The 11,533-nt window shown below is 41.7% G+C and overlaps 1 protein-coding gene across 1 annotated transcript in view; it reads right to left on the reverse strand.

The window, feature by feature from the left end:
- The window catches only part of bbs9 (Bardet-Biedl syndrome 9), a 178,965-nt gene that overhangs the window by 131,457 nt on the left and 35,975 nt on the right, over positions 1 to 11,533 (reverse strand). The window contains 3 exon segments of the mRNA XM_042489984.1: positions 10,632 to 10,734; positions 10,865 to 10,918; positions 11,014 to 11,090. Coding sequence (XP_042345918.1) covers positions 10,632 to 10,734; positions 10,865 to 10,918; positions 11,014 to 11,090 — 234 coding nt within the window.

Consider the following 11,533-nt stretch of genomic DNA (forward strand, 5'->3'; position numbering starts at 1 on the left):
ACACACACACACACACACACACGCACGCACGCATACTAAACATCTCCAGGCAAGGTGAGGACAGAGGATTAACAACAGTAACCAGAACTTTAACTCCAATCCAAGTGCGCGCACACACACACACACACACACACACACACACACACACACACACACACACACACACACAAACTCTGTGAGAGCGGGGCGATGACTTGTAGCTTCCCTCCAAATACCCCAAAACCAACAGAGAGAGAGAGAGACACAGAGACACAAACAAGCTGCAGAGGAAAAGCATGGATCAAATACAGACGGAGAGGAAAGGATATATTACAGCTAATGGCTTCATGCACACACACACACACACACACACACACACACACACACACACACACACACACACACACACACACACACACACACACACACACACACACACACACACACACACAGGGTGGGGTGGTGGTGTAATGGGCCGTGATGTTCCTGAGCTCTGCCTGTTACAGGTGACTGAACCCCAAGTATGTGTGTGTGTGTGTGTGTGTGTGTGTGTGTGTGTGTGTGTGCGCGCGTTGTGTGTCCTAATGGAGAAAGTGTAATGACTGAAAGTAAGAAGACTGTGTGTATGTGTTTGAAAATGTTTATTTATGACTGTATAACACTGTGTTTTTGTGCAAATGTATTCATTAAATTAAACCTCGCTGACCTTCAAAACACACACACACACACACACACAGCCGAGGCCTCTCGGTTGAAGACAGACGGAGCAGGAGGAGACGAGATGGATGAGAGGAGATGAAAGCGGAGAGGAGGACTCGTACGCTTTGACAGACGGAGGAGAAGATTAACGATAAGAAGCAGACAGAGACTTTCTCCTCACTCTGTCAGACGCCCCGACAGCGTGACCTCCTCCCTCCGCTCCTCTCCCACACTTCTCTCTCCTCCCTAGCATCCATCCCTCCTTCTTCTCCCTCAGCCTCCTCTTAACCTCCTCTCCTCCTCTTCATCTGTTCTTCTATACCCAATGGAGTCTGACTGATGGTGGATTTGTTAAGGCCAGTAATCAAATCAACACTGAAAGTTCAAAAATGTAACAATAAATCTGTCAGATACTCATTTCTGATAAGTAATGTTCTTTATTTGGAGTCAGATGAGGAGACAAATACCACTATTGAAATCCAGAGGTACCATCCAAGTCATGCCATCTTCCCAGAAAGGGGGCCAAATAACTTTTAAATAAATATAAAAATAAATTTTGGCTACATTTTATGATGGAAAACGATGGCATATCCACTTCACAGTTTTTTTTTTTTCTGTCCTTTGATTCCTAATCAAAACAATCTGGGAGGAACTGTTTTACCTTGTTAATATGGGCTTCATAACTATTGAAATTCTGCAGTTACTCATGACTGTGCTCCACTTCATCCTCCCTGTTTCATCTTTTCATCTTTCCCTCTCTCTCCCTCTTTTCTCCCTCCTCTTCATTTCACCTCTCTCCTTGCTCCCTCTCTCTCCGTCTCTCTCTCTCTCTCCCTGTCATCCTGTCTGTCAGCAGAAGGCTTTTAACTTGCGTGACCTCGAGGTCAAACTGGTCAGACTGGGTTTAAGTGCTTTAAGTGTTCCCAGGCCCATTAAGACCAACAAACAACACCAAAGAAGACACAAAGTGATCCCTCCTCTCCTCCTCCTCCTCTTTTCTTTTCTCTCTCCATCCATCTCTGTCTCTTTCCTCTCCAGCTTGTCATTACACATTCAGGCCCATGCGAGCAGGTCAGGAGCTGCAGGTAACATGTGCGACCTGGAGGTCCCACCCAGTGAGGCCGTTCAGACTGGTCCCAGTGTTCTCAGGCGCATTAACCCATTAAACACCAGCGCCAACCAAAACAAACGCCACAAAGGACGCTGAAATCCCCGATTCACTGCCTCTCCTTCTCCACGACTTCCTTTTTCCACAACTTTCTCCATCTCTACTTTCTTATCCCCCTCATTAAATTCTGTTTTTTCTAACTTAAGGTCACCGCTTTTTACTTCTAACACCTTCTTTATTCCCATATTTCTCCCTCTGTTTTCTCTAAAGAAGAGGTTACGAGCCCTAATCTCATTTTCTTGCTCCACTTTTATCAACTTCTCCTCTATCTTGTTACCAGTTTTTCGCCCACTGAGTGGATCATCCAGAAATTTTGAACCCACAATTCCTCTGTGAAATCGTGAACTATCACCTCCCAGAAATCCCTCATACGTGTCCGCTACCATGTATGAGAGGCTCGCCTTTCCATCATGGCTCCATAACACGCCTGCGTGGCCTTGGATTGTAAATAATGACGGCTAGTGCGGTGGCTGCAATACAAATAAAGCTGCTAATGTTTTTAACATCCATTGCCATGGTTACTCGGATGTTATCACCAGAGGAGAAGTGGCAGAACATCACTCAGTGGAAACACAGTCATCTGGCAATTGTGTTTAATCCACATTTCGAAAATAACGCTTAATTTTTGTGCAAATGTGAATGGAAACCCACCTAATGAGAGCATGACACATTTGTGGGTTGCATCTTCATGGCAGCACAAACATTAAGGCAAGCAATGTTATTATTATTTTAAGCTGGTAAGATGATGACCTTAAAATGCACTCTACCCTCCTGCTTATCATTTTGCATCATTTTTTCATTTAGTAAAGCAAAGAGCAGAGACGGTATGTTGGCTATTTGGTTTTATTTTGGTTTATTTGGTTAAAGGTTTCCTTTCTGTGTGTATGTGTGTGTGTGTGTGTGTGTGTGTGTGTGTGTGTGTGTGTGTGTGTGTGTGTTGCAGTGCTAGAGTTGTCCTCAGGTTATAGTACTTGACAGCTCAGGTTAAACCAAGTTCTGCCTGTTTGGAAGAGGTGAAAGGTCAAGAGGGGTGGAGATGGCGATCTATACCGCACAAGGAGATGGAAATGGGCCGTGTGTGTGTGTGGGTGTGTGTGAGTGTACAAAATCACACATCTTGTCATGTTTAGAGGCAAACAGGGAATCTGAAGTGACCAGCGGTGAGGTGTTAAACACTGACCTTTGACCTCTACAGGTCAGGATCAGGTCGTGTCCCTAAACACAACAAACCTGATCTCTACTCAGAGATAAAATGTCCAACATGAGGGGTTTTATTTTTTAAACCTATCTCCTGATTCAGATCAAGCTTTCGTTTGGCAACTTAAACATTAACATTTTTAGCAAAGATTTGTTGATTCAAACAGGGAAAATAAAAATCAGCCCAATGCCAAATTAAGAAAGTTTACAGTTTTTGATATTTGATTCCACAGATATTAGTTCAATAGGTACTACACTATCATTGTCCTGTTTGTAACTTGAGTGTGTGTGTGTTTTTTAAGTGTGTATTGTGTGCGCCATGTGTTCACAAATGGAAAATGTTCATGTTGGAAACACAAAAACACCCCAAATCTGAGTTACAGAATCTATTGTGATTTGTGATAATGGGCTTTATGAATAAAACTGACTTGACCTGATATGTAACAAAAAAAGTAATTTTATTCTTTTGGCTGGTGGATTTCATCTACGAGCTCTCTTGGCTGGTGAGTCAAAAAATGACTTTTTTTCTGCTGAACTTACAAATTGTTCGAGCATCAGTTTGAGAGTCAGTCATGAGTATGAAACTGATTCTGTGTGATTGATGAGTGTGAATGTGTGTGACAAAAAAAGAGAAGATGAGCGGTAACAAGACAGAGAGGGAGAAGAGGAAAGAGGAGGATGTGGAGGAGGAGAGAGGGAAAAAATAAAGACGCTGGGGGAGAGCATGACAAATAAAAGAGAGGAAGCAGAGAAAAGATGGAGAGAGCAGGAAAAGGCAGAGAGTGAGAGTGGGAAAGAGAGAGAGAGAACAAAGGAGGCAGTGTGTGGTGAACGGGGGGATTGAGCCGCCATCTGAGACGAATAAAAACTGGAATAACAATAAAAGTCAGAAGGCGCTACCTCCCCTCCTCTTCCTCCCCCCTCCTCCCCTCCTCACACACAAACTGAGCAGCACACACACAAACACACACCGACATCACCACTTTTACTGTGCTTTGTTTTCTGTTGAGCACTCTGTGACAAATCCCTTTTGCGCTTACACTGAACACACACACATCACACGGAGACAAGTGTGGATGCACACGGAGGAGAATCAAAGACACATGACACACACACACACACACACACACACACACACACAAACACACACACACACACAAAGTAATGTTTGTGTGTAGTCTGATGTGTATCACTGTGTGTGTAAAGATACATGAGTGTGTGGGAAGCAGAAAGTGAGCAGGTGAGGGTGTGTGTGTGTGTGTGTGTGTGTGTGTGTGTGTGTGTGTGAGATAAAGTGATGATGAGAAACAGACGGGCAGTTGTCACAGCAGCAGTGTTGTTGTTCTTGGTGTTGCTGTGTTTCTCTAAATTACGGCCACATTTCCCCCCAAACACTCGCTGCTTTGTCGCAGCTCCTTGTATCTGCTCTTTTTCTTTGGCTCTGTTTATATTACACACAATAAAGGTTCAAATGAGTCATCAAATCACATCAGAGCAAATGCAGAGTGAAGGAGAAACTGGAGAGTTCTGTATATAAATACCACAAACACTATAATAAAGGGTCCCACACATTTTCACTGACAAGATTTCCAAACTTTTCCATGATTTTTCAAGGACTTATAACAAAATATAATGACCATTCACAACAAATACCACAAACGGAGTTGTGTAATAAACTTATCTTCTAACTTATAAACTTTATCGCCTCTGGCTGCAATCAGCATTTATGGGACCACAACACCTGCGTAAACACACTAATTTCAGCTCTTAAAGCAATGAAATCCAATAATGCGCCGTCAGTAATTACTATCCATCTCCTCCTAAGCAGTTAAAACACCGAACCAGATACATCTGTACCGAGTTTGACAGAGAGACTGAATCAGTCAGAGATATATAAAGAGAAGAAACCACTGAAAAATTTTCACAGATCTCTGTCCCTGCTGCTGTCTACTGTTTACCTCTTCACCAGCCACATGACGAGCGACACACCAACATAACAACATACACACATAAAAGCTAGAAAGGCAGACTCATGAGGTTTGTTCACTAGCAATGGGAATGCAATGTTTGGTGTGAAAAAGCCTTGAGCCAACTTTTTACAGAACAGATGAGGAAAAAAAACAAGGACTATCTTGACAGATAGCTCCCATCCTCTTATTTGGTTGTTTTACTAACTGCCTGCCTGTGTTTTATTGTGTTGTCTACTGTGTCTCCTGTCGATTCATCTGGAGCTGAACTAGCTCTTTGCACCTAAACAGTGGCGTTAACCTTTGAAACCTCAGCAAACTGACTTGATTTCTTTCATAAACACGGGAAGGAGTTAATGAGTAAAAAATTAGAAATGACCCTAGAATTAGCAAGAAATTTGTAAAAAGTACAAAAAATATTGCCTAAAAACTGAAAAAAATAAATTGAAAAAGTGCTTAAAATTGTAACAACTCTTTAAAAACATTTAAATATGTAATTACAATAATTAGTTATAAATATAGTTTCCCCTAGCTTTTTTTCCCCTAGATTTAAAAAATAGTTTTCTAAATCTGCTAATTTCTTGAAAATTGTAGACTGCTTATTATCTTTTTTGTTTTGTTTTTGAACAAAATCACACCAATTTGCTTAAGGTTCAAAGGTTTAAATATTTGTCAAAGGCGTCTGAGAGCAGAACAAGAAAAGTGATGTTGCTTCAAGTTTCAAAGGGATAAGATTAATTAAACATTTCCTGGTGATGTAAGTTATATTGTGAAATGTTTTTGCATTTTTACTTGTGCATGATTTACATCTACGGACATGCTGCACTGACATAGAGTTTACAGCCGGCAGTATTTAATCTGCAGCTCCGACACTTCCTCTGCAGTCCATAAAGCAGGGTGAGACTTTCTGAACCAAATCATAGAATAAACTCTGACATCCAGCTCCTCTGAGCCAAGTTCCAGCATTCACCAAAACTCACGCAGCCTCCTTTAATTTATTTATTCCTAATTTTCCAGGACTCTAGCGGATGTGAAACACTCCGTTTGAGTCCTGAGGGTTGGACACAGTGGTCTTGCTGCCTCCTGGTTCTTTTTGGGCCAAAGCAGGCCAATGAGGGAGTCACGAAGGGAGGAGAGGAAGAAGAGAGAGGGGAGGAAGAGAAGAGAAAAGTGTGTGTGTGTCTGTCTGTGTGTGTGTCAGTGTGTGTGTGTGTGTGCGTGTGTTCAGTGGCTCTCATGTTTCGCAGTAGAGAGCTGTTGATTGACGAGTGGAAGCCAGCGCCAGATTTCTGTGAGCAGGAAGACAAAAGAGCGTGACATAAACACACACACACACACACACACCGCTCTTTGCCTTCAAGTGTGTGCGTGTCTATATTTAAACAGAGTGACATGTGCATGCGTTTATGGTTATATGTTCGTGGATATGAATGTGAAAGTATTTATGTTATTTGAGTTTGTGTGTGTGTCTGTGTGTGCGCACATGCGTGCGTGTGTGCATGCGTGCGCATGTGTCTGACAGAGGCTTCTGAATCTGACCCGTGTGACCGCTACCTAAACCCGTGTAAACAAAGCATCTCTTTAGTGGCATAAACGTGACGGTGCGGTGACTCATGGCCTCTGATCTTCCGTGTAAACAGCGAGACGTTGAGAGCTGCTGCCAAGAAGAGAAAAACCTGCAGAATCAAACCAACTCGACCAATTCCAGAAGCATTTTTTTCTTTCACTCTTTTGGCCTCTTCTTCAATGAATTTACTTTTGATTATGTTTGAGTTTTTGTTGGCAGAGTTTTCATTGTCTGTTCAGACGTGGCAGCTATCACTGCTCAGGCAAACTACTTCACAAACCAAGTTTTTTTCCGCTTAAACTTATGTTACATGATCCGAGGTGGAGGCAGAAAATGTCTCATGTAAGCTAGGCCTGATGATCGACTTTTAAAGTGTCTAAAAACATACAATCTTGTAATGAATGTTTACTGTTGATCAGTCTTCTCCATTTAGCTTCATGATGGGGAAAAAATGTTTTTTATATTGTGCAAGCCTTCTATTCTCCTATTCTAATACTTTATATTGTTGCATGTTGTATTTACCTCAGCATTATTGAAAATGAGGGTTCACCCTCAATGTGTTTCCAGAGGTTTAAATCAAAATAAATGATGATAAAATAATGAAATTAAGATGTACCAACAAATATAGAAAGTGTTCAGTGACACATCTGATCTGATTTTGAAGCTAGTTAATTTTTTCTTTTCCAACAATGCAGCTGGTAGCGCGGTCTCCGACACGGTGGCTGGCAGCAGGGATCTCCAATATGGTGGCTGATAGTGCGGATTTCCAAAGGCTGGCAGCCGGGATATCTAACACAGGGCGGACCTCTGAAACAGCTGCTGGCAGCATGGATCTCTGACTGCGCAGATCTGCAACACGGCTGCTGGCAGCACGGACCTCTGACACAGTGGATCTCCAGCACAGGCTATTGGCAGCTATAGAAGAAGTAGGCCTACTCAAAACACTTTTTCCAAGTAAAATGATCAATAGTACACCAAATACTCTTTCGTAAAAACCTCAAACTAAAAACGGCGCCCGCTGGTATCGCGGATCTCCGACACGGCGGCTGGTGGCGCGGATCTCCGCTAGTAGCGGGGATGACACAGCGCGGATCTCTGCTGGCAGTGGGTATATCTCCGACACAGCGCGGATCTCTGATACGATCTCTGAAATGTCTGAATTTTATAAACAGTAAAATGTTCAGCAGAGGAAATAATCCAAACTTATTTAGATTCCTGGAGGCTACTTTGTGTTTAAGTTTTTGTCGGATTTTGGCTGAAAGTGTTTTACAAAACAAGGCTGTGTCATTGCATGTAATGATCTTTCTTTTCATCTTTCTTTTCCTCCTTCAAGTCTGCAAATCATTATAAAAAGCCAATTACAACACTGGTCACATGTACAGCATCTATGGTACTATTATTCATAATATTAATTTTAAAAGTACCACTGAGGATTCTGAAGCGTTGGGCAATTTATATATAAAATGTTTGGTAAGAACATATGTCAAAAAATATGTTGGTATGATGAAAATATCCGACATAAGGACATGGACATACTGATGCAAGAAGTAATAAATACAAAACCTGTGAATCATAAAATCTGCCAAAATATGAATCAAAGTCATAAAAAATAAAAGATGTGATGGATATAAATGGAGGAAACTGAGAGGAAATATACTGCGTGTTGTGCAGAAAGCGCATCATGTTTGAATTAACAGTTCTGGAGGTCATGTACAGTATACGTACAGATAAGAATGCAGTGTGGTGAAACGCATTACATTTCTGCGCCGACGCATCATGAATCATGGGAGCCCAGTGGTCAGTTTGATTCAGGGCTCACAATAAATGGATGGCGTTCCAACCGCTCACATCTTGAAATCATAAATTCACAATCCATAACTGGTCCCGCTCAAGAAACTTAGAGACTACTCCTCTCTGATGGATGATGGTCTCAGCAAATGTCGGGAGCAGTTTTGGAGGAAAATCTGACGTTTTTCTGGTTCTGATCCAGATTCTGAGCCCGAGTACATGACTTCAAAACATGAGTGTCGACAACGCCCATGCCATGTCAGGATAACCTGCATCTTTTCATTTGACCTATGACCTTAAACTGAATCATCTTCAGTGGGATTCATAACCACACAATGATAATTCTGTTAATTACTAGATGATCTGACGACAATTTTACTCAGTATTTCTCACCTATCTTTTAATGTTTATGTCTCCGGTCTGATCTCGAGTGTACAGCTGATAGCTACATGGTTTATTTACATGAAGTAACAGAAGTGCATTTGTAATGGACTTCGGTTGGGATACAGAGTTATTATGTTCCACTAAGGAGCGGCTGCTGAGTCACATGTAGGGATGGGGATCGAAACCCGCTTCCATTTAGGACCCGCTTACTCCTTTAGCTCCATTAGCTGCTGCTGCACGACACCGGCTCAAAATACAATAATTTATTTCCTATTCTGGCTGAAAGTAAAGCCAGTTCTGTAAAAAACGTACTGTTGCCTTGTTTTTTCACTGAATAATAGAAAAGTATAAATAGTGGTATAGATAAGGACTCGGATTGTAAAGGAGCCTCAATAATGGTATCAATTTCAATAAAAATCAACAATCCCCTTCCCTAGTCATATGAGATACTTGGTATGATTTGGCAAACTGGTCGGGTCTGGTGTTTGGCTTTATATCAAATTGGTTTAAAAAAAATTCATCTTAAATGTGAATGTAAAAAACGGTGTGGTGAGGGTGTGCATTTTTGGGATTGGGTCTTCATCAGGAAGGTTTAATGCTTCCTGGAGAAGATGCACAAAGTCAAGTGAGCTCAGTGCAGCTTGCCGAATGCAAAACATGTTTTTTTAGGAGTCCGTATGTGTTTGCAACTTTCATAAATCAAGTCTCCCAGTTTGAAAACGCCCTCAATTTTAGTGTTTTTTTCTTTTTTTAATGAGTAACAACAAAGGCATTTGAAATGTGGTGGACATGTTTCAGTCCAGTCCAAATACGCCAAAGAGGTGACAAAATGAAACTGATTCAGGGTAACACAGAGACAAATGTCAACAGCTGACAGCCGTGAAAACAAAGCATAACAGAATGACAACAGCACAAGTCTGGACTGACGCTCACACTCAGCTCCTTAGTGACATTTTCTAAACTGGTAACCACCAAAGAGAGACACAAGAGGAGCAAGTGTAAAAGACAGGAGCTATGCTATGTTTATGCATTTTATTGGTTCTTTTTATTAGTTATCATTTCTTTATTTCTTTTGTACTGAACTGAGTACTTGACGCTATGTATTACACCAAGACCTGAGTACTGCATTTCTGTGTTTTTCATGGTGAGAATGACACTAAAGTATCCTTGATGTGTCTTTATAAAATGCAACAAATTAAATGTGGTTTAGACCACAGAAAACAAACTTAAGGCGTGATCAACAGTCCTGCTCCATACGAACACCGACAGGCAGAGTAAGGCACCAACACCGCCAGGGTTAGAGGTTTAACTCCCACTGGAGCCACAGATTTTAGAGTGTGTGTTCCCATGGTTTGGATAAAATCCTCCCATGACTGGTTTACATTTCACACTCTGTAAATTTACACTCGCACACAAGAAGGTGGAGAGAGTCAAAGAGAGGAAACAGAGGACGAACAGATTTGTCCGACAGCTCAGAGCACCTTGTTACAGGCCAAGTGATGTTCTTTTAATGAGCCGACAGCAGATATCAGTGTTTGGGGTCGGCAGGGTGTGTGCGTGTGTGTGTGTGCGTGCGTGCACACAACGTCTGGGTGACTCACATCAAAGTCAGCGCCGTGTGGTCGAGTTGACCAAGTCTCCCCAACAGCCAGACGACTGAACACACACACACAGCATAAGAGGCTGATAAGAACTGAGCAAATACATGCCGACACACACCTCTCACACACTCAGTCACTCCCTGTGTGTCTGTGTGTGTGTCTGTGTGTGTGTGTGTGTGTGTGTGTGTTCAGACTGTGGAGGAGGACATGATGGAGAAACTACGGCTCTCTCATATCATCCACACAGACAGACACACAAAGAAAAGCTGTTATAGACTGACCCATTGGCTCCAGAACAAACTGGTCCTGAGTGACGGCCAGAGGAGGCCGGATACCAACGGTCATCTTCGAGGACTGAACAACACTGCGGGCCTTCACCTTCACCTGCAGAGAGACAGACAGATTCTAAGAGTAAGACGAGGGGACAGCAGGTGTGTGAAGGAGACAAAAACAAAACAGAGATAAAAGACAAGAGAAAAAAATGTAAAGAAATCGATGTGCGGCAACAGCTCACCTGTATGGTGACTGAAGGGACGGGCAGACCGTCGATGTCTTGGATCAGAGCTTGCTGTAGACAGAGACAAAGACAACGATGAGTCTGTGTCTGTGCGTGCGTACGTGCATGTGTGTTGCGTATGTGTGAATGTGTCTCTGTGTGTTTACCGATGGGTTGTCCATGCTGGAGGACACAGCAGCTGTAACGATCAGGTCCTCCTCAGCCTCCGCTTTAGGAAGGATGTCTGAAATAAATTATAAATAATATAATACTTTTATACAAAAACACTGAACCAGTGATTTCCCTCTGTTGATGTTTCATATAAACTGCGGCTAATAAGATTCTCAAAAGAAGCAGACAGAAGCAAACATCTTAAAATAATCTGTGATTAAATAATTCATTGAGGGCATTCTAAAAAGCCGACTCCACTGTCTTTTAATTTCAAACATCTTATGACAGAATGTAACTTGCTAATTCTGCAGCAATCTATTGATCTATAAAAAATGGTTAATAGTTATCTATTGAAGACATTCTAAAATAAGTAAATATAACACATACTTGCTCATTAGGACTTCGGAGGGTGTCCAGAAAAACTCCAGTTTTTCTGTTTATTTATTCAGTTTACATTTTTATTTATGTTGTTTTTTGTTATTTTTATTTCTTCATTTTGTTATATATATTTATATA

The sequence above is a fragment of the Plectropomus leopardus genome, chromosome 7 (genome assembly GCF_008729295.1).
Source record: "Plectropomus leopardus isolate mb chromosome 7, YSFRI_Pleo_2.0, whole genome shotgun sequence".
Lineage (NCBI taxonomy): Eukaryota > Metazoa > Chordata > Actinopteri > Perciformes > Serranidae > Plectropomus > Plectropomus leopardus.